Source organism: Pipistrellus kuhlii, unplaced genomic scaffold (genome assembly GCF_014108245.1).
Source record: "Pipistrellus kuhlii isolate mPipKuh1 unplaced genomic scaffold, mPipKuh1.p scaffold_m20_p_9, whole genome shotgun sequence".
Lineage (NCBI taxonomy): Eukaryota > Metazoa > Chordata > Mammalia > Chiroptera > Vespertilionidae > Pipistrellus > Pipistrellus kuhlii.
Window position 1 is genome coordinate 59390235 of NW_023425595.1, and position 24369 is coordinate 59414603.

At 42.2% G+C, this 24369-nt stretch overlaps 1 protein-coding gene across 1 annotated transcript in view; it reads right to left on the reverse strand.

Annotated features, from left to right (window-relative positions):
• The window catches only part of EXPH5 (exophilin 5), a 68020-nt gene extending 58813 nt beyond the window's left edge, over nt 1-9207 (reverse strand). The window contains exon 1 of the mRNA XM_036427299.1: nt 8883-9207. Within this exon, the coding sequence (XP_036283192.1) occupies nt 8883-9001 (119 nt within the window). The 5' untranslated portion in view covers nt 9002-9207. The remainder of the gene's footprint in view (nt 1-8882) is intronic.
• Nucleotides 9208-24369: the final 15162 nt, after the last annotated feature.

Below are 24369 nucleotides of genomic sequence, written 5' to 3' on the forward strand. Positions count from 1 at the left end.
TTCCCGAGAAGGAGAGGAAGGTGAGCCTACGGCTCTCAAATATCACAGTCTGGGCAAATAACTAACTGCGGCAAACCAGACCTGAATCGCCTTAGCAAAGCTCTTCGCTAGCTGGTTCTGTTTTAAGGTCCAAGTATGTGAACAGGAGGAAAAATGTTTTTAACCTTAACCTGAACTTCTTTGTCCTTCATGTGGTTCCTCCAGATCTTTCATTTCTTTTGTACTCCCTTACAGAAGTTACGGTCCATTTAATTAAGAATTGAGTACGAGTAGGCTTTCCACCCCGTACAGTCCTTGACCACAATCAGTGTACAGAAACCACCCTAGCCATGACTACATTAACATCACTAAAACATTAGCGAGAAAAGGGCAGCAAAACATTCAAGTATTTCTAAAAACAAATTATTTTCATAGTATTTGTGAAAGTTAAAAAGGCAAACATCTTGCATTTCTGTTTTTTTTGTTTCTTTTGATGGTCGAATTCATATATATATTATTGATTTTTTTATAGAGAGGAAAAGAGAGGGATAGAGAGCTAGAAACATCAACCAGCTGCCTCTTGCACACCCTCTACCGGGGATGTGCCTGCAACCAAGGTACATGCCCTTGACCGGAATCGAACCTGGGACCTTTCAGTCCACAGACCGACGCTCTACCACTGAGCCAAACCGGTTTCGGCTGCATTTCTTTATTGTCAAAAGAAATGGTCAACATTTAAAAAATTATGTCATGGTCAGCAGAAATAGCAAGAGTTTTGTAGTGAGAAGAGGTCAGGGTTGACTCTGTTTCAAGCTAGATGGGCAAAGTGAGGGTGATCATTTTAGCTTCTTCATACTTTATTGTGGGAGGCAGTTCACAGATGCAATATTTCTTAGCAGCTTTTAAAAAATTGATTGGATGCCGAAGCCGGTTTGGCTTAGTGGTAGAGCGTTGGTCTGCGGACTGAAAGGTCCCAGGTTCGATTCCGGTCAAGGGCATGTACCTTGGTTGCAGGCACATCCCCGGTAGGGGGTGTGCAAGAGGCAGCTGGTTGGTGTTTTTCTCTCTCATCGACATTTCTAGCTCTCTATCTCTCTCCCTTTCTGTTAAAAATCAATAAAATATATATAAAAATAAAATTTAAAAAATTGATTGGAGGGGGGATGGGGGGCCAGGAGAAGAGAGAGTGAGAGAGAGAAACATTGAGCTGCTGTTCCACTTATTTATGCACTCACTGGCTGATACTTGTATGTGCCCTAACCAGGGATTAAACCCACAACCTTGGCATCAGGGTGACGCTCTGAGTACCTGGCCAGGCTTCCTAGCAGTAGCATCTCAATTACGTTACTGATCCTCTCTAAGCTTCCTCTGTAGAATGGAGATTTAAAAAAAAACACAGAAAACTCCCTTAACTCATTAGGCTGTTGTGAATTAAATGAGATAATGTACATGAAGAGTTTAACACAGAGCAAGTGCTCAACAAGTATTAGCTATGATTACTGCTGTTATTAGCTTTGCAAAAAGATAAAAATACCTGCTTTATCAGAGTACGATGAGGATAAAAGAAAACAGAAAAAAGCTAGGAGAGTTATAATGTCACAAAGCCTAACAGGGACACTCTCTCCAACCCTGGGATATAGAACTGTGAATCTAGTAGTTCCATGTGGCCCTAACTGGTCTGGCTCAGTGTACAGAGCATTGGACTATGGACTCAAGGGTCCCAGGTTCGATTCCGATCAAGGGTATGTACCTTGGTTGCCGGCACATACCCAGTAGGGGGTGTGCAGGAGGCAGCTGATCAATTTTCTCTCTCATCAATGTTTCTAACTCTCTATCCTTCTCCCTTCATCCCTGTAAAAAATCAATAAAATATATTTTTTAAAAATTAGTACCCCTGTTTCCCCGAAAATAAGACAGTGTCTTATATTAATTTTTTTCTCCCAAAGTTGCGCTAGGTCTTATTTTCAGGGGATGTCTTATCTTTCCATGAGCTAGGTCTTATTTTGGGGGAAACATGGTCCTTCTATGCATATTGCCCATGGAGACCAACCCAGAGGAGTAAGTAGGCAGGAGAAGGTGTCTGAGAGAAAGATCTCCCCTTGGTTGAAAGGAATTGACAAAATTGGATATGACTGGAAAATGCAGACACCTCAGAGATGCATGTTAGCCTCAGACCTGGCTACATTAGGTACACTCAGGCCTCCTAGGCACCCCTGTGACTCCCGGGCAGTTCCCAGGGCCCGTGCCCCAGGCCACACAGGGCTACCGGAGGAGACACTGCATTGATAGGAACACCTTCACCTCGCAGGATTTAACACCAACCACAGCTCAAAGCCATCTGGGGCAGAATCCATTTCTGTTTTCTCTGCTGTATCCTCACAGGGCCTGGCATCTGATGTTTCCTGAAAGTCCGTCTCTTAGCCAGAGGCAGATTCACAGGCTGGGTGAGGAGAGAGCAGGTGGGAAGCTTAGGAGAGACAGGAGACCTGCGCCTCTCTGGCTTCCAGTCTCTCTGGCACGCGGTAGCTCCCACCAGCTTCCAACCACGTCACCACTTCCATTCTGCAATCCCTCTGAGGACGGCGCCCCAGCTCAGGACACCAGTGAAATCATTCACCAACAGCCAAGTTTCGGGAAACCCTCTTGGGCTGCAATCCTGCCACTGAGCAAAGCTAGGCCAAATCTAGACATGCCGTTTTTCAACTTGACTATGCCAGGCTCTGGGACAGCTTATACTTAAATGATGTTGACATACTGATCTCTCTTCTGTGAGCTGATATAATCTCCTGGCACTTTCCATATCAGTTACATTTATGGGATGTGGGTGGGTGGGAGTGGGGGTGATAGGCAGGTAGTTGTGGAAAGTATGATACTTGTAGAAAGTATGATACTTTTCAGAATCGATAAATAGTGATTCCGATTCTCAGCCATTTTTCTTCCCTGTGGCTAGAACCACAGACTGTGTAAGGCCTAAGAAGTCATGCCCAAGTGAATACCTCCAGGAAAAAAATCCTTTTCACAACAAGAAATGGAACTGTCAGGTTGGATTTTAAGTTAAAAAATTTTTTTAAATATATATTTTATTGATTTTTTTATAGAGAGGAAAAGAGAGGGATAGAGAGCTAGAAACATCAACCAGCTGCCTCCTGCACAGTCCCTATCGGGGATGTGCCTGCAACCAATGTACATGCCCCTGACCGGAATCGAACCTGGGACCCTTCAGTCTGCAGACCGACGCTCTATCTACTGAGCCAAACTGGTTTCAGCTGTCAGGTTGGATTTTAACTGGCAATTTCTATCTCCTTCACTGGCTCTGAGAATATTTCTATAGCACGAATCTTACACTCACACAAGAGAATAAATGTAACACAGAGATTATATAGTGCATTATAGGGTTCCAAGGAAGGAGAAATCCTGTGTGTTTGGGCAGAGGATGTTGGAATTATACAGGAAGGCAAAACAGAGTCAGAAGTGGGGAGAGCAGTGAGGGTTACTTGACTTCAGCCAGTGCAGGTCATCCATTCCTCGAAGTATTGACTGGAGGCCTATTACATGCAAGCTCCTTGGTTGCCCCTGGTGTCCCCTGCCCTCTAAGCCATGAAACCCTATACCCTCCCCTCGTCTGCCTTCCCAGAGCCTCCAAGGTGGCATGCGCCCAGCATGAATCCCGGCCTGGCCTGGCCTGCGTGCCTCCTCTCCCTCGGGCCTGACTTTCCATCTTGGCAGTGCTGGGCTTGGGCCGGAGACAGGCTCCCCCAGCTGACAGGGCAAGCCCATGCCTTTCGTAAACATTTGCTGAATGGCCCTGGCCAGTGTGACTTGGTTGGTTAAGCGTCTCCCCATGCACTGAGAGGTTGCCAGTTTAATTCCTCATCAGGGCATATGTCCCCGGGGGATTCAGTGTCTGGTTAGGGTGTGTGTCCCTGGACAGGGAGTGTGGGAGGCAACCGATCAGATATTTCTTTCTCTGTCCCTTCCTCTCTCTCAAATCAATAAAAACGTATTTTAAAAAAAGAAAACAGCCGAGACCGGTTTGGCTCAGTGGATAGAGCGTTGGCCTGCGGACTGAAGGGTCCTGGGTTTGATTCCGGTCAAGGGCATGTACCTTACTTGAGGGCACATCCCCAGTAGGGGGTGTGCAAGAGGCAGCTGATCGGTGTCTCTCTCTCATTGATGTTTCTGACTCTCTATCCCTCTCTCTTCCTCTCTGTAAAAAAATCAATAAAATATATTAAAAAAATAAATAAAAAATAAATAAAAAGAAAACATTTACTGAATGTTCACCATGGGCCAGAAGCTGCATCAAGCCCTAGAGGTTCATCAAAAGGCACAGGTGTTTGCTCATTTTCTTCCAGTTGCTGAGCACATGCACAGGTGTCCTGAATAAAGTGCAATGATGATAGCATGGGCACTATTTTGTGATCCGCTTTCCACAAAAGAATGCCGCATTTGCATTTCCCCCACAGTTTTATTTACGATAAGCTGGAGGTATCTAACAACAACCAACGTAGTCTGAAATGCAGAACAAAAATATCACACCGGTGAGACAGAATTATCTCCTCACAATTGTCCTTTGTAATGACTGTGCTCTATTGGGCGTTTAGATTTGAAATGTCCAACTATATTGCGATTATAGGAAATGCTGCAATAAATATCTGAGACTATGTTTCTTGTTTTTCCTCTACTAAATTATTTCCTCAGGAAGAAACATGGTGCAGTGGGAAAATATAGGCTTTGGAGCCAGACAGATTCAGGCTCCAAAGCTAGCTCTGCCACTTAGGAATTATGTGACCTTGGGCAAGTTCCTTAACCTTGTCAAATTTCAGTTTCCCTTCCACACAAAGTAATTAATTAATAATACTCACCCCAAGGGATGGTCGTCGGGATTATTCAATGCTGACGGGCAAAATAGTTTTGAGATTGAGCTGGGTTTAAATTTTGGCTCTGCCACTTAACTTGGACAAGATACTCAATCTTTTTTTTTTAATATATTTTTTATTGATTTTTCACAGAGGAAGAGAGAGGGATAGAGAGTCAGAAATATCGATGAGAGAGAATCATCGATCAGCTGCCTCTTGCACACCCCCAAGGTACATGTCAAGGGCATGGAATCAAACCTGGGACCTTTTAGTCTGACACTCTATCCACTGAGACAAACCTGTTTTGGCAAGATACTCAATCTTTGTAAGTGGTTTCCTTCTCTGTGAAATGAAAGTTAAAGTGTGTGCCTAGTAAGGTTACTTGGAGGGTTAGTTAAATATACAATAGAAAGCATGCGTAGTACTGTGCCTAGTATACAGTAAGAGACAAATACTGTTATTTTTATCATGGTAATTACTATTATTATATAAGAAGGAAGCACTTAATAAATGTTGGTGTGGCCATCTTCTCCTCCCTAATCTCCTACTAATGAAAAATATCCAAGAATTGGATGAATGGGTCAAGGGAAGGCATTATATATAGGTATCGCCTTACAGTTCATCAAAAGGATTGTATTCAATTTACAATGCCACTAACAATTTGCTGAATCTTCCATTTCACTGCACAATAATTTTTTATGTTATTTTTAAAGGTGCAACATGGTAGGTGTCTTGTGGTTATTTCAATTTTCATTTCTTCATTACTGTGAGGGTGAATGTTTTTCTGTAGTGTTTTTGTTTACTATTTGAATATCTCCTAGCATGAATGATTTATTGTATTTCTACCTTTTGCCTATCATTTTGAATCTTGGTGTTTTTTTCTTCTTAAAAAATTTGAATAAAGTTTATATATTAAAAAAATTATAATATTTAATGCAAATATTTTCCTAGGAAGCTGGAGCCAGATGAGGCCTGGAACCAATGAGGAGAGAACAGGGGGAAATACATACTGTGTGTTCAGGATCCTTTCTGAAATAGGGCTGTCTGCCATCTCTGCTTTACCTTAACTATGTCACTCCTTTAACACTCATCTCTGGACATCTATGGCCCAGCATGACACTGTAATTCTACAAAATGTTTTTTCTTGTAGACTCCTCAAGCCTAGCAGAGCTATAGATAACTGAAATCATCAGCTGTCCCAAACTTCCTCATTTGGTCCCTTTATAACCTAGCAAGGAGATCTCGAGAACGTTTTTCAATATAGTAAAAAGGCCTCCCAGAGTCTCAAATAATAATCTGGAATTACAAGTCACATGTTCTGACTTTGGATCTGGAAAATATGATGATCGTACATATCAAGAAAATAAGCAGAAGGACAGCCAAGTTGACATGTTATCTCAGGCCTTCTCTGCATGCCAGTACTTGCTATTAAAACCGATGTGCATGGATCGGTAAGCAGAACAACCCCATTGGGACTGCTCTCCAGTGACAGGTATTTGATTGTGGGACCCAAGAATTGGCCAGGGAAAGGAATGTACTAGATATAATTGCCTTGAGCATTTGGCCCGAGGGCCTACTTACCTTAAGTTTTTTATATTTAATATATTTATATATACATATTTAATATAAAATATGTTTTATATTTTTTTTTTAATTTGGGGTATTTATTTATTTATTTATTTAAAATAGAGTGTTAGAAACATTGACGAGAGAGAAACACCTTCAGCTGCCTCCTTCACACCCCCTACTGGGGATGTCAAAACATTGATCAGTTGCCTCCTGCACATCCCCTACTGGCGATGTGCCTGCAACCAAGGTACAACCCTCGACCAGAAGCAAACCTGGGACCTTTCAGTCTGAAAGCTGACGCTCTAGCCACTGAGCCAAACCGGTTTCGGCAAATTTGGGGTAATTATTTTTAATTCTTTAATAGTTAACAGTACTATTTTTGTATTGATGTTTCAGTTAGGATATGAGTGCCATGGAACCAGAAAATGTGTTTTAGCCTTTCTGCTGAGGCCTTCCTGCTTAGCCCATGGCTTTTGCCACTGAAGTGTAGTTGCAGTTCCCACTAAAGTCAGCTGACACGACCACCAAAACCTGCCATAGACTAAACACAAGGCAAGCATCAGGTCAACTATGGAAAGTCAAAATCCTGTTGAATCAAAATTAAAATGGGTAATATTACTATTTCTTTAAAAGTGTGTTTTTATTGATTTTAGAGAGATAGGAGGGGAGAGAGAGGGAGAAACATTGAGGTGAGAGAGAAACATTGATTGGCTGCTTTCTGCATGCACCTATTGGGGTTGGAGCCCAAAACCTGGGCAGAGGCCCTGACCAGGAATCCAACCTGTGACCTTTCAACCAACTGACCACACGGGTAGGGCAATATTACTATTTCTAAGACTATATATTAGTTCATGAGAAGCCACATCGGTAATATCCAAAATGGAAGCTCCCCTCCCTCCAGATAGCTCCTAATTCTCTCCTCAATTTCCCCAGATACACAGCACTGGGTAACATCCTCTGAGAGATAAGAAACACTTCCAAGAACGCACACTGAGAGCAGCTACACTTTCTTATTGCTCTCTGCTGAAGACAAACTGCATGCAGCTCTGAAGTCCTTGGCAAGGCTGGGTGTGCCTGTGTACAGTGCACGTCCATATGTGTAGGTACATGCACGTGGGTGTGTGGGTGTGGACAAGCTGTGTTCATGAGGACACACTTAAACACTGTTTGAGGAAATGACGGAGTGTGTTTTTCAAAAGGCAGCGTATGATGGTGTGAAAAACACATCCTCAAACTTCAAATATTCCTTTATAAACAAATGTTCACGTATCCCCACAGGAGCCAGTGGGAGAGAAAAGCTGTACCTTCAGGCCCAGGGTATTCTAATTTTTGATAAAGACCAGCTAGGGTTCCCCTATGTACGGGAAGAGTATCTTTGGAGGTTCTTAACTGGAGGTATAGGGCAGATGGGCAGTGAGATCACTGGCAAGAGGTGGAAATCTAGAACTCACATCACCACCACCACCACCACCAAAACACATCACTCACACACAAAGCAGCTTTCCAAATCCCAATCGATGCCACATGCTCTTTGGGCTGAGAGCGGTGCCCTGAATTCCCTTCCACAGTCAACTGAGCCCGCTTTGGATGGGTGGTCTGTTCCAGAATTGGTGAGAACAGCCCCTCACTGAACCCACATTTCCCCATCAGGAAAAAAACAAAAACTGGTTCACGTACTTCCCAGGTTGTAAAACTCTTGATTTCAATCCCTGACCTACAGCACCGCAGAGTAAGGTCAAGGGTAAAATTCCAGGGCAACTTCCCCATTGCAGCACTGCCACCAGCCAGGCGCCCCACCCACTCCAGCCTCCGGGCACATCCCCAGTCCCAGCCGGGTCACTCCAGACAGTGGGGCAAGCTCCCGGAGCCCCAGCCCTTGAGGTGGGGAATCCTTTCGCCTCCAGGGAGAGGTCAGCTCTCTCCATGGCCTCGCCGACTGACGGTGCGGGGCGGAGAAAGGTGTTTTGTAGGGCGAGGAGCTGTGTGAGCGCCTGGGTGCGTGCGGTCTAGGATCCCGCTCCACGCAGCGCCCAGGTCCCTTTCCACCCGCGGGCCTGGCCCACGGGCCTGAGACCGACCGGAGGCCACCGAGCCGGGCGCTGCAGAGGGCGCATCCGCCTGGACCCCCGGCGGCGGGTGCCACCCAGGGTCCTGGCGGAGGTGGGGCCCCCACTCGGAGAGGAGCGCCCGGGAGTCCGCGCCCGCAAGGTGAGGGCAGGGGCGCTCCCCACCCCGCGGGGACCCGAGCCCTTCTGGGGTGCTGTGTGCAGCAGAAAGAGCCCCAACTAGGCCCCCCCAAATCCTTTTCAAGGGGAAAGCTCATGGCAGATCTCCCCCGGCCGGGGTGCCCCAGAGGGAGGGATGCTGCGCGTTGAGGACCAGGCCGGACAGGTGTCCCCGGGGAGCCGCGCGCTCCCTCCCCCCGCGCCCCGGCCCGCAGGTCCCGGGAGCAGAGAAAGAATCTGCTTTCTGTACCTGATCCTCTCCTTCTCCGCCCTCTGCAGCTCCTCATTCCTCTCCAGCACCTGCAGGATCTTCCTGGCCTCTTCCTCATTTAGGAAGCTAAAATCAAACCCCGGAGGGACGTTCGTCATGTTGTCTGTGTCGGGAGTTACCCTCTTAAGCTCCTGGGAGCCTCCTGTTACGGTGACATTACGGTGAGATACAGAAGACTGGATCCCATTAGCCACTAAGTCTGTCCCTTTGGAAATCTAAAACCACAAACTTGGGGAACAGCCCACACCTACACCTACGGGGCTCATTTTGACACCACCTTAGCGACAGGTTTGTCTCCACCCACCGGACCCGGGTGCCAAATGAACGGCCGGAGGGAGGGAGGGGACCAATCCCGCTCCAAAGGGGTGGGCCCTGCCTCCTCCTTTCTCCTCCCACCCACTCCCCTCCCCCCGCCTCCTATCCTGTTTGCTAAACCAACAAACCTACTTGCTCCTGCTCCTAAGTGACGCTGAGACTTTAAGTGTTGGCGCCAAAGTATTTGTTTTGCCCGGTGCTGTGTGCGCTCCGGACCTGAGCTGGATTCATGGGAGTGCAAAGGAAAGAGCTTCACCACGAAGCCTCCTTTCTTTTCTTTTTTTTTTTTTAGAATAATATTACTTGATTGCTTTTTTTACAGAGAGAGAGGAATAGAGAGTTGGAAACGTCAATAAGCTGCCTCCTGCACACCTTCTACTGGGGATGTGCCCTTAACCGAGGTACATGCCCTTGACCAGAATCCTTCAGGCTGACGCTCTATCCACTGAGCCAAACCAGTCACAGCTCCAACCTTCCTTTTCAATAAAGGGTCCATTGGAAGTAGAATTGCCTGTAGGCGCTTTAAAGCTGCTGAATGAAGATTAGTTACCCTATTTGAATGACCGGAAAGGGCTGAACTCTCTGTAAATTGCTGTGAGCAGACTAGGCCCAAGGGCTGAATTGAAAGCATCCTTGGAAATACATTTTTCTGACAAGCATCTCATCCTTCAGAGATCTTCTCCCTTCCCCCATCTGATTGCCCCACAAAAGTCATTTTCAGATTTTAGAAAAGAAACAACATAAAACTGTGTATGGTATTTTAGGAGCAAGCCCTAAGGCAAAGAATAATAGGAAGAACCTTTTGTAGCTTTCTGTAGGATTTGATCATCTTTGCCCTGGTCAGTGTGGCTCAGTTGGTAGGGCATCCTCCCATGCACCCCAGGTTTCTGGGCTTGATCCCTGTAGGGGACCTGCAGAAGTCAGCCCACCCATGTATCTATCTCCCATGGACTTCTCTCCCTCCTTCCCTCCTTCCCTCTCTCCCTCCTTTTCACTCTCCAAACATCAATGGAAAAAAATCCTCAGATGAGAATTAATAATATCAACAAAGTCCAAAAAGCATCAACCATTGGAAAGTCTGAGAAATTTGCCCTCAATAATAAAAAAAAAGATTTGATTGTCTCAATGAAAGAAGTAATACAAATGCCAAGACCTAATCCTCTGACTAAAGCAAAATGTAATCCTATGAAACCACAGAAACAGGTTTTCTTAGAAAGTAGTATTCAAAGATATGATGGAACTTTCTAAACATATTTATACTGATAGTTTAAAATGATCAAGTCTTTTCCAGAAAATGTTTCTTTTGCTTCACTTTTCACATAACAATAAACTTGGTCAGATCAATGTCCCTGCCCAGGGCCTCAGTCTGGTCACTTCTTATGTGGTGGTGATGTCACAAAAAAACGCGGTGTCAAAAATGGCTACTTATGTTTTGGCCTCTGGGTCCTCTACTCACCTTGAGCATCATTGTTTAAGACATATGTAGGCAGGGAGCCATTCAAGCAATTTTCAGTGGGCGTTTGTTATTTCTCTGCAGCAGGAACCAATTCAGTTCACCAATGTTGTACAACACTCACATTCCTTTATAGGCAGTCTCTGCGTTAATGATGCTGGCTTAGGAATGTGCCTTTCCCCCACTAATCATTAGTGTGTTCATTTATTCAGCTTGCACGTAAGACTTTTTAATGTGAGCACTGGTAGACTTTTATCTTGTTCCTGTCCCTGGTGTATCAGTGGACTGATTTTAACTAATGTACCCTGGTGCATACTGTTTGAAGGCGTTGTACACTGTGAAGAAGTTAGTCCTTGTGTTTAGGAAGTTTATAGGACAGTGAGGGAATAACACAAAAAGCAAAACCACTACATTGCAAAGAAGAACACAACAGGGACATAAAGAAGGTTCTACTGGAGCACAGAAAGAAGCTAGTTCCCACTGAGTGGGTCAGGGGGAGGACAGGGTATTTGGGTTGCAACAGTAAAGGCCAGCTTTCAACAGAAGAATGGAGGGTGCTGAGAGGAGATGTGTGAGTCAATCCCAGGCAAGGCAGCTTGACACTCCAGGAATCTTCTCATATTCTTTCAAATCCTCTGACTATTAGCCAAAATGAACAAAAACTTGGAAGCTAGAAAATACAAGGACATTTTCAGGAATTGGTAAGTGATCTGTTTTGGCTAGAGTATACATTGTCAATAGGGAAGAGATTGCCCCTAATGAAGCAAAAATTGTTTTGTTTTGTTTTTTTGAGGGTAAAAATATCTTACTTTTAAATATGAAGTACAGAATATAAACATGTGTTTCATGCATAAACAGATACACAGTAGTATTATATATTGGTGGCATTAACATTTCATGAAAGGGGTGATTAAGAAAAAAATCCTTGGAAGTCTCCTTTCGGGAACAGTAATGAAAATGAGGTTAAAAAAAACACTGGGCTAGGGTATAGGGCATATGAAGAGTAAATAAGGCTGAGGCCCAACTATGATTACTAGGCTAAGGAATCTGGACTCCAGGTGTAAGCAATGAGGCATCAGCACAAGTTTTGAGGATGACAATGATGTAGTTGAAATGGAGCAGTGATGACAGTGGCCGTAGACATGAAGAGTAGAGGGAGGATGGGGGCAAGGACACCACTGTGCTGGGATGCTGAGGTAGGAGAAAGGACAAAGAGGACCTGAACCAAAACAGTGGACATGGAATAGCAAAGAGGATTGGAGTCCAAAGATACCGGCTGGCTGGACTTGGTAATGCATTTGACACGAGGGTGAGAGAAAGAGTCACAGCCGAAACCGGTTTGGCTCAGTGGTAGAGCGTTGGTCTGTGGACTGAAAGGTCCCAGGTTCGATTCCGGTCAAGGGCATGTACCTTGGTTGCAGGCACATCCCCGGTAGGGGGTGTGCAAGAGGCAGCTGGTTGATGTTTCTCTCTCATCGACGTTTCTAGCTCTCTATCTCTCTCCCTTCCTCTCTGTAAAATATCAATAAAATATGTTTTAAAAAAAGAAAAAGAAAGAAAGAGTCACAAAGATGATGCAGGCTTTTAAGAGAGGTACAGTACCTGAAAGTCATCTATCTGATGGCACAAGAAGCATACGGTTTGTAAAGAGACCGAGGGTTCTGTTTTAGACATGAGATTGAGGTACCTGTAATTTATGGACCCACTCAGCAAAAGTGAGAATGTGAGACTGAAAATTCTTTAAAATACATATATATATTTTATTGATTTTTTACAGAGAGGAAGGGAAAGGGATAGAGAGTTACAAACATCAATGAGAGAGAAACATCGATCAACTTCCTCCTGCATACCCCCTACTGGGAATGTGCCTGAAACCAAGGTACAAGTCCTTGACCAGAATCGAACCTGGGACCCTTCAGTCTGCAGGCCGACGCTCTATCCACTGAGCCAAACCCATCTCGGCAGAGGCTGAAAATTCTTAAAACAGGGATGGAGAAGTAGATTTGAGGAGTCATCTGCGACAAGCCAAAAGCCTGAGACTGGATAAGCTAGCCAGAGCAAAGGGTGGACAGGGCGTAGAGGCTGAGCTCAGATCCTTGAATGACCACACCAGACATTGTCACGGAGGCACACTTCAGCCCTGGGTTGTGGCACAGCAGGGCATCCAGTTGAGACATTTTAACACTGAGGTTTTACAATGAGAAGCCCGCAAGGCATTGAGGCTTGCTCTAGAGACCATACCGAATAATTTCTGTGGGGCTATAAACATCATGCTTTTAAAGTAAAAATAATTCTCAAAGTGCTGTGTGATGGGCTTTAAGCAGCTGTTTTTCACCTTAGTATCTGGTAACCCCAGCAACCTCCTGCCCAGCCTTCCAGCTAAAGAGATACTCATCAGTTTTATGGTTTTTTTTTTTTTGTTTTTTTGTTTTTTTTTGTAATAACAGCTGGATAGATAGCAACAATCTTTAGAAATCTCCCATAGTCCCGTTCCTCCAGTCTGTGGGCCAAATCCCCGATAGATGCCTTAGTTTTTCCCCTTCCCTGGCACTTCACTCTGCCAGGAGAAATGCTGATCACATACTTGGTTAAATATCTGAATTTTTGTCACTTAAAGTCACGTAAGCCCCTAGCAGACCCTTGAAAACCATCTCTTTAGCATGGGGATGGGTTCCCTCCCACCCACACACATATCTTCTCTGGGGTGAGTTTGGGTGGTAGCTCTCAGTTAAACAAGCAAATACCTGTCAGCTTGAATGTTAGATGTTGGCAACAGGACTTTATTAATAAGCAAGAGATGTGAAGGAGAGAGTTTGCGCAGTTGTTCCTTTCACTGTTCTAACAGTAGTTCAGTAAATGGGTTTGCAAATCTAGACAGAAAACTCCCTTTTCGGTTTCCCTGAAGCTCCAGTCCTGAGTCCACAATTATAGAATAAGTATTCCACGAAGAACAGCATCTGACACTCTCTGAACGTTAGTTTTTTGGTTTGTTTTTGTTTCCTACAAAAACAAGGGCAATAATAGAACCAGCCTTATAAGATTATTGTAAAAATTCACTGAGATGATGCGATAAACCAATGGACACGATTAATGCTTAATAAATGGCACCTATTAATATTATTTTGCACACAGAGCAGCCTACAATTTAAAAAGTAACATTTTCTTTGACCATTTGAGTCTGGAGAAAACTGGAAAATAAAGCATAGGAGTCAAACAGATGAAGATGAAAAACCTCAGCTTTATTACTGGTAGGTTAATGAAAGGATGTGACTTCGTTTTATAGCCAAGTGGGCTCACTGGACTCATTCCTCGCAAGTCTAGACCTTGGCGCAGATCACCAGAGGTTAGGTTTGGGTCTGGGGAGCAGATATTATTGGTGGTAGGAAGATGGTAGGGAGAATGCCACCAGTGCTTCAAGTTTCCTAATGGTTGGTCTCAATCATTCAAAAAGCATGAATCATGAAATTTCATACCCTTACCACCCTCCAATCAAATAATTTACTCCTCCATCTACCCTAGAAGGAGCAAGTGAGGACCAGAAAGAGAGGCTGGGAAGTTACTCTAATCATGGAAGTACCTGCAAAGAGAAGTAAGGGAATGGTTGCTCCCCCAGATAATGTCCATTATATAAAAATATAAGAATATAAAAAAGAAGAAAAAGGACCAATGATCTATAATCCACTATTTAAAAATATTTTTACTTAAATCCTTGTATAGCCCCCTTTTCATAGGTATCTAATATATTATTAAATAGTCTTTTACAACAACCCCTTACATGGCTGCACAGAACTCCCTAAGTCCTAGGATAATGGCCCTTTGAGTAAGAGAAACACTGTGCAAGATTCATAAAGACTTTTGAAGTGTTTAAACAGGTCACTGAGCCTAACTGAAATCCGAAGTATCACATAAAGCAAGGGGGCCAGAGCTTCCTCTTCTTTCATGTCAGAATTCAACACGGATAAGGTTCAGATACCAAGTCTACCTGATAAAAACCAAAAATCCTGACTAAATCGAGGAACTTGTGTGAAAAACACACATTTATTATTCACCCCAGTCCTAAACATTCAATTCCACCTGGCCTCCCATCTTCCACATAAGGGGCTTTCAGTGTTTCTGCTGTGCCTGAAGGACGGAGGAAGAAGGTGGGGAAGGATGGAAGAAGAAGATTTTGGGGAAGGATGGAGGGAGAAGGTGGTGGACTCTGAGGTTTGTACAAACACCCAAGACTCTGCTCCCAAACTCAAAAGAGGTCCACGTTTCCTAGGGCAATAAGTGAATTTGTTGTTAGCCTAAAAGCAACACCTGAAAAAACTAGGACATTACACAGACAGACAAACACAATGTACTTCTCCTTGTGACTATAGATATGGGGAGAGGAAAGGAAAGAAATCCCAAGAAAAAGGCTAGTAAATTGAAGATAGAAATACATTAAATGAGCCCAGCTGGTGTGGCTCGGTGTGTCTGAGCATCGACCATGAACCAAAAGATCACTATTCCAGTTCCTGGTCAGGGCACAGGAGGTTGTGCAGGAGGCAGCCCGTTGGTGTTTCTTTCTTGTTGAGGTTTCTACCTCTCTATCCCTCTCTCTCTAAAACAAATCAATTAAAAACAAAAATCTATGAAATGACTAAGTGCAGTTTTTCTAGAAATGCAAGATTATAATTAATGTAGTGCACCTTAGTATTTGAAAGAAAGAATACTGCATGATCAAAAGTCCTTTGATAAATTTCAAGATTGCTTTTTGTTTGAACTAAACTGAATTTAAACCACTAAACTTTAGGATGCTTCCTTGGTGTGGTAAGTCATGTTCATCCCAGAGCCATAATTAGTGGTGGATTAATTAACTAAAAACAAATCAAAGATGCCTGGTATTACCTGTATTATCTTAACATTGTTTTGTTCTAGTTGATACATTGAAGAAAAGCAAAAGTAATGAATGTAACTCTCAGAAAAGAAAGAGTTAACTATAGGCGATGATTATCTACTTTAAAAAAAATCAGGAAGAAATCCATTTAAAAACTAGTAGAATAAAAAGAGAATACATATAAGTGACCAGTGTATTGATTCACTTACACATTCATTATGGAATGTCTAGAATGTGTAGGGAAATGTCCCAGATGCTGTGTATACAGGGTTAACATAAAAATGTTCCTGCCCTAAAAAACATTGTATTGAATAGGCTGAGGGGGAGAGAAAAAAAAAAAAAGAAACAAATTAATAGAAACTTAGAGTGTGATAAGGGAATAAAAATCACAGTGGTGGCTGGGAGCAGTGTGGCGGGGGGAGGGGGTTGGCATACTCCGTGAGATGATCAGGAAAGGCTCTGGCGAGGTGCCATTTGAGCTGAAACCTGCAGGCTAAGAAGTCAGGCATGAATAACTGGGAAAATAAGTGTACAGATAACTTCAAAGTGGCTTAAATTTGAGTAAAATATGGATAAAAATAGACGTGTATGCTATGTATAACGTCTTTTGAACTTATATTGTTTTTATGCAAGAAATAATTCATTGGGTTCCCCACCCCAGGTAATATAGTTGAGTGGTTAAGGTCGCTTAATATTTGTTCAACCTGCTGTGTGTTAGGCCCTGTGCCAGGTGCTGGGAACACAAAGGTACAAAGACAAGCAGGGTCTCTGTCCTTGTGCAGTTTGCACTCTGAGGGGAGAGACAGACAATACCTAAGTAGATCCTATCTAATAAAAGAATAATATGCAAATTGACCATCACTCCAACACACAAGATGGCTGCCCCCATGTGAACACAAGATGGCCAGCAGGGGAGGGCAGTTGGTAGGGACCAGGTCTGCAAGGGAGGGTAGTTGGGAGGGACCAGGCCAGCAGAAGAGGGAAGTTGGGGCAAATCAGCTGGCAGGGGAGCAGTTAAACATCAATCAGGCCGGCATGGGAGTGGTTAGGGGGTGATCAGGCTGGCAGGCAGAAGCAGTTAGGTGAGCAGTTGGGAGCCAGCAGTTCTGGATTGTGAATGGGCAGTTCCGACTGCCCATTTAGGCCCAATTCCTCAAGGGGTCTCAGATTGGAGTGGGTGCAGGCTGGACTGAGGGTCAACCCCCCTCCCCTAGGGCACAAATTTCGTGCACCAGACCTCTAGTACATAAATAAAAGATTAACTAAGCATAGTAAGTACTCCAAAGAAAATTAACAGGGTGATTTGACAGAGCGTGATTTTGGAGAAAAGGAGACAACTTTACATGGGGTGGCCAGAGGACCACCTTAACGTGACATGAGGTCCAGAGCTGAGGGGCAATACTTCGGCCTTGGTGAGAGCAGGAGAAGGGGTTTCCACGCAGAGGCAAGTACAAAGATGCTGAGGCGGGGAAGTCATTGAGATACTCAGGGCTGATGTCTCTGGACCATGGCAAAAATGGGGTATTGGTGGAAGGAGGAGGACATAAAAGGAGATTGGAGAGATAGGCATGGGCCTTTAGATCAGGGCAAGGGAGTTTAGATCTCATTCTAAGGGCATGGACTGGGAGTCAGGAGTCCTGGGTTCAAGCTCTGGCTGTACAGTTTAGTAGATGTGTTACCCTGGATGCTCATATCACTTCCTTATCTATGAAATAAGAGTAATAGTAGTACCCACCTCATAAAGTTGTAGAATTAAATGTCATGATGTATGTGAAGTGCTTACTTAGCACATAGTAGTTCTAATGAAATAATGTATAAATGAGAGAGAAAAGAGGAGATTGGAGAGAGAGAGAGGGAAAGGGAGAGAGAAAGAGAAAGGGAGAAAGAGAAGAAAGGAGGGAGAGATAGGCTAGCTTCTGGGTCAGTTGGTTGGAGTATCACCCATACATCAAAAAGTTACAGGTTTGATTCCCGGTCAGGGCACATACCCAGGTTTCAGGTTTGATCCAGGTTAGGGTGTGTACCGGAGGCAATCAATTGATGTTTTTTCCTCTCTCTCTCCCTCTCTCTCTCTCCTTCCTTTCTCTAAAATCAATTAAAAGCATATCCTCAGGTAAAGAAAAATAAAAAAACAAATAATAGTATGATACTAAAGAAGTAAAAGAGAAAAAAGGATATTTATAATCCTCTCATCCTAATTCAGGAACTCTTTTCTGTATTTGATTATCATCCTAAAGTCCTTGTACATATATGTGTATAGATAGAGTTAATGAAAACAACTGTGTATACACACATATTCATAACTCAATTACAGTCACATTGTGTATAGTTTGATAAAGGCTCTTAATATTGTTCCTGAAAGACCTCTATAGAAGATGATTTCACAATATAATGGGATCAAAAAATGATTTTGAAGGTTCTCTGAGAACTTTAAAGTATTTTTACGCAAATAAGATTATTGCTGTTTCTTATAAAACCTCAGTAACCAGTTCTGGTAATTCACAGTATTCATTCTTCAGAAATTCTTTCTTAGAGCAATTCTACGTACTTTCACTGTGGTTGCTTTTCCTTTCCTTTTCTTTTTCTCATTTCTAAAATATATTTTTATTGATTTCAGAGAGGAAGGGAGAAGAAAAGAGAGAAAAATCAATGACAGAGAATCATTGATTGGCTGCCTCCTGTACCATGCCCCTATCTCCCGACCCTTTGGGAGGGTTGAACTGTCACCTCTTGGTTCATGGGGCTCAACCACTGAATCACACTGGCTGGGTATGGCTGCTTTTTCTCTTAGAAAACAATGTCCTTTTTTAGTATGTTTTTATTACACTTTTAAAGTATGTTCTTACTGATTTTTCGAGAGAGGAGAGGGATTGCGAGATGGAAACATCAATTGCCTACCTTCTGGTGACCCCTACTGGGGATGAAACCCACAACCCAGCCATATGCCCTCACAGGGAATCAAACCCATGATCTCTTGATTCATAGATTGACGCTCAACCACCCACTGAGCCACACTGGCCAGGCAACATTCAATAACTATCCTTTGAACACAAGAAGTGACACCTGGAAAATCTCTCTTGTTCGTTGCTGGGGCATCTTCTTATCAGTTAAAAAAAAAAAAAGCAGGGTAAGAAGAGCACCCACAGTGATGATGAGATAGAGACTGATAACCACTGCCAACCTGAGAGACAGAATGCCATCCCTGCTCTCAGTAGATTAAAAAAAAAAAAATTCAATTACTTATTTCTTCAAAATCAAAGCCTTTTATTTGTTTCTTCCCAGAGAGCTTGATTTTACTCTTTGAGTCCAGGAGATTGCTATCTGGGTAACTTGGAAAGAAAGAGGGAGATGAGAAGAGACACTTCCCTATTCCAATACATCCCCTGTTGAATTGCACGGGCAGGAGAGAAGAGTAGGCCAGAAAGAGCAGAGGAAAATCTAATATGAAGACTGATCTCAGCTTCTCCCATGCTTTGAAAAAATAGCCACTCAGAATAAAAGGAGAAAGATTGAAACCTATACTTTCCTTTCCCCATCCACTGGTGCACAGTGGCCTGTTTGCAATCTCTAATTAACTAAACCATTATGATTAATTAACATATTGTTTACATCAAATCAAATTGTGGCTAAACTGGACGGTCTTTCCCCTCAGTGTATTTAAAGAGAGTTTATGTGCCAAAACTGGTTTGGCTCAGTGGATAGAGCGTCGGCCTGCGGACTGGAAGGTCCCAGGTTCGATTCCGGTCAAGGGCATGTACGTTGGTTGTGGGCACATCCCCAATGGGGGGATGTGCAAGAGGCAGCTGATCAATTATTCTCTCTCATCGATGTTTCTAACTCTCCATCCCTCTTTCTTCCTCTCTGTAAAAAATCAATAAAATATATATTAAAAAATAAAAATAGAGTTTATAAATATTTTTTTTCTCTTTTTGATTAAAAAAAACCTAGATTTCAAACTAGATAAAGTTCTCTCCTTAGTGTGACTACCACAGTACCAAGATTATATAGTTTTTCAAAACTTGTATTGTGAATTAAGCAGACAAATTTTCATTAAATAGACTTTGATAATTTTATTTATTGTTTCTAAATTCATTACCAGAGCCATCATGTTGGAAGACTTTAAGTAGATCTAACTACTAATTATGGCCTCCTTAACTTAACCTTAATTACTTAATTGGGATATATTCTAAGTAAATTTTGGTCCTTCATTGCCTTTGCTAGACATTTGTTCTGATCCATGGGCATGCTTCACATGGCACCTAAACCACATAGATTTCAGGATTTGAGCCTTCACTGCCCCGACCCGCGGGGCAACAACGAGGGCACGTGGAAACCACCTAAGAGAATGAAACAAACAAGGAACGCGAAGAACGGAGGCAAGACAGGGTTCTGATCAAGCCTCAAAATTTTATTCAAGAACAACGGTTTATAAGCTCTCAGGCTGGGAGGGGAGGGGTAGGAAAGATTGACTGGGCGGTGGGTACTTGTTCTTAGCTGGTAGGCTATTCCAATGTGGGAGGGATAACAGTTTTGGCGCTCGTGCAGGCTTTTTGGCGCATGCTCTTGCTCAACCAGGAAGTGGAACTGACCAGGAAGTGAGACCGGACTTTTTCCTTATGGCTCCCGGCACTTCACCTTTGCTATGATACTCAATTGTTTTTTTCTGGCTATGCCAGTGCTTGTTGTGTCACGCGGTTATAGGTTTACTCTATGTTAAAACCTAACCCCACTGAGTGGAATTAGGAGGTAGGGCCTTTGGGAGGTGATTAGGTCATGAGGAGGGAGCCCTCATCAATAGGACCTGTGCTCTGGAAAAGAGACCCAGAGAGCTCCTAAGTGCTTTTTTGTTGTTGTTTTGTTTGTTTGTCTGTTTTGTTTTGTGTGAGGACACGGAAAGAAGACCATAGTGTATGAACCAGGAAGTGATCCTCGCCAGACCCTGAATCTCCCATCACCTTGATCTTGGACTTCCTGCCTCCCGAACTGTGAGAAATAAATGTCTGTTGTTTATAGGCCACCTGGTCTACGATATTTTATTATAGCAGCCCAAATGGGCTAAGACAGTAAGTGACAAATTGGATGACAAATACAATGTTATCAAGTGCCTTCAAACAGGATCATGATATGTAAGTTTCTACATGTGAGCAGTTGAAAGAATACAGAAAGTTGTTGCTGTGCATTAGGAAGCTAACTCCTCTAGCTAAGCCTGTGGATGAAAAAGAATTGCCTGCAATAGAGGAGCTCCCTTCAGCTAGTGGAATAATCCTGGTGAAGGTAAAAATATGCATCTATGCTTGTGGTCCCTGAGTTTAAATATCTCATTTGAATGTAATTGAGCAGAAATGAATATTCTTAGACTAGAGTCACTTCTAAATCTTGCTAAATCCCATTCAACTAATTATTGTGTAGATGAAAATATGCCAGTACTTTAATTAATTCTGTTATAATACCAAGAATCAAACAATGGTATGTATCATATTAGACATTCTTCTAGTCAAGGGATTTACTGGATAGATGTTTTAAAAATTAATAGCATACTTCAATTAATAGTCATATGGGAGAAAATGCAAACCATAAATATTATCCTCAAGACTGACTAAGAAAGGTCATGCAAATTTATGACTACATGAGGCGCAATCCAAGCTTATAAACAACAATTTATATAATAGCAGGCGCCCTTCTACTTCAAGGCCCTTTTTTAAAACCTTAAGTACTCAAATTCAATCAATATTTATTCCTCAAAGCTGTTTTCTCTAAGTTTAAAATGTTTTTTTATTTCAAATATTTAATAATGATAAACAGCAAAACTATAGAGACTGATCTTTTTGCCTTAATTGTAAATATTTGAATTCAAAATAATAAATTCTTTACATCTTTTTCCTATTTGCTTTTAAGGCTGGTCCAGCTGCAATTATATAGTAAACATTTACTGTGCTTCCTTCCATGGCTTATCAATTGCTCATTGAAACACTACTCCTTACATGCTAGATCCATTTTCAGTGCATGCATGCATGCATCCATCCATCCATCCATTCTGGATTATTTCATTAATTCCTTTGGGAGTAGTTTGTTCACTTATTCAGTCAACAAACTTTTTTTTTTTTTTTTTTTGAGCACCTGGCACATGCCAAGCAATGTTCTTTGCCTCTCTATTCTAGTTCCTCTTTTTAGTTTAATATCCTCCAATGACTTTGGTCATTTCAAACTGTTATTTGCCCCCATCCCCTACACTTCTCTTTTTGAAGAGTATATTCTATATAAATCTATGTTACTCATCAAATTTCCAGGAAGGTTATATGGGCTAGAAGAGTTTTATTCTGTGTAATTCATTGACTGTGGTCCTTGGACTCCCTCTTCACTAAAACTGTCTTTAACACAAAGTGGGTTATAAGATATGAAAAACAAATAGAAACCCAGTGTCTAGTACTAGTATTGTGCAAATCATATATAATTTCCTAGGCTGGTTTAAAAATTATATTTCCCTGGGTGTGATTTCCTTTAGGAGTGCTAAAATATTTTGGAACTAGGTAGCAGTTGTACAACATTGTAGATGTATTAAATACCACTGGATTTTTCTATTTAAAATGATTAATATTATGTGAATTTCACTTCAATAAAATTTTTATAAATTATATTTCACTGTATTTGTCTATGTTAATAAGACATGCTACGTTAATAATTTGGACTATTTGTCTATGTTAATAAGGCATGTCTTTGTCTATGTTAATAAGACATGTCTATGTTAATAATTTGGACTATTTCCTTCACCTCAGTAGTAAAGGAAATAGTCCAAATATGAACTCAATGTATCAAACATAATGTCATTATTAATTCAATCTTCTCAAAATGTAAAGCTTAAGTTTCGTCCAGCAGGACAGCATTAGATCAAAGGAGTTGTAAACACTTGCAAGGCATAGCCACTCTGCACTGGTTTATAGCCTGTTTGCTCCACATAACTCTGAATCCTGCAACAAATATGGTCTCCACCTGCGGGTGAAGAGAGCAGTTCCTAATAACACCTACTTACCATAAGGAGTAGGCCTTCCTTAAGGATTGAGCTGGAGGGAAGAAAGGCATTTTCTAGAAGAAGCAATATAGATTTCAGAAATTTAAGGAAAAAGATGGCTGGGATTCTGGAATGATGTTGGGGAAGCCTAGCAAGACTATTATCCGTAAGTAACTAAATATACATCTGAGATGTATCTAGTAAACCAGGATAGAACAGAAGATGTTATGGTGGTACTTGATCCAATTTAGGTTAATTTTTGGAGGTAGGCATTTATTTTTGCTGTTTTTAATTGGGGAAAGGGAGGTAGATGGTTTTAAAAAATTAATAGCATACATGTCTTTGCTGATTAAAGAGAACCTATTTTCCTTCCTTTCAATTCATCCTTCCCTCATTACTCTCTCATCCATAGTGATTTTCATATTTACTTTATGAATGTTATTACTAAAAATTTGAACTCAAAGGAAAAGATTTCTGGGCCCCAATCCCTGTTCTATGAGCAAGTGTCCTGGTTTATAGATGAGAAGGTGGAACAGCAACAGGAATGTTGAGAGGATGGCTTTTAAAGGAGGGGATACTGAAGAATGGTGGCCAGAAAACTGGTGTGGAAGGGGATGTGGAGGTCAAAGAGAATGCCAATAACTGAGACCCTAGGGTTAAAGCGAAGAGGACAACACAAGTGGCCACCACCTCTGTTCAAGGAGGGAATCCAAGTCATGAGAACAAAATTAGTTTTTGGTTAAAGGGGGAGGAACACTCAAAGAAAGCCTGTAAATGTATACAATATTTCGGTAAAATTAATAAGGTTTTCAGAGATCATGTAATGGCAGTGAACCAGACAGAGAGATAAAACTGAGTTGTATGGCCGAAACTGGTTTGGCTCAGTGGATAAAGCGACAGCCTGCGGACTGAAAGGTCCCAGGTTCGATTCTGGTCAAGGGCATGTACCTTGGTTGTGGGCACATCCCCAGTAGGGGTGTGTAAGAGGCAACTGATCGATGTTTCTCTCTCTCATCAATGTTTCTAACTCTCTATCCTCTCTCTTCCTCTCTGTAAAAAAATCAATAAAATATATATTTAAAAAAAACACACACAAAAAAACGGAGTTGAATGAAGCTGAGTTGGAGTAAACTAACTTGGGAGGGACTGGGAGTAAAGAAGAGGTCAGCCCTAGCCAGTTTGGCTCAGTGGGTAGAGCGTCGACCTGTGGGGTCCCAGGTTTGATTCCGGTTGAGGGCATATGCCTGGGATGCAGATTTGATGCTCAGTAGGAAGCATGCAGAAAGCAGCTGATCAATGATTCTCTCATCATTGATGTTTTTATCTCTCTTTCCATCTCCCTTTCTCTCTCTAAAAATATATATATATATATATATATATATATATATATATATATATATATATATATATATAACTTTATTTTTTATTTTTTTTTAAAGAAGAAGAAGAGGTCAATGGACAGTAAGGACATTCTCCAAGAGCTAGATCACAGGGATCGGCATAGTATTTCAGTAGGGAAAAAAATTTCTGGAAGAAGAGCATCAAACCAGTTATCACCAAAGTTCTAGGTGGAGCTGGAGTGTGATGGTGGAGCCCCTTTGTAAGGATGCTTCAAGGTAGAGAACATTCCACTGCTAATGAATTGCAGCTGTTACTTCCAAAATGAATTGGTCAAAGAAGCAGTGACTCCGCTGCTTGGATTTTTCTCATCCTTCAGAGACTCAGTGTATGAGCAGCACTAGCCTGAAGTTTACAGTGAAAGTAATGGAAAATATCTGTCTCAGGAAAGCATAGGCTAAAACGTTATTCTTCTAAAAATTAAACTGCA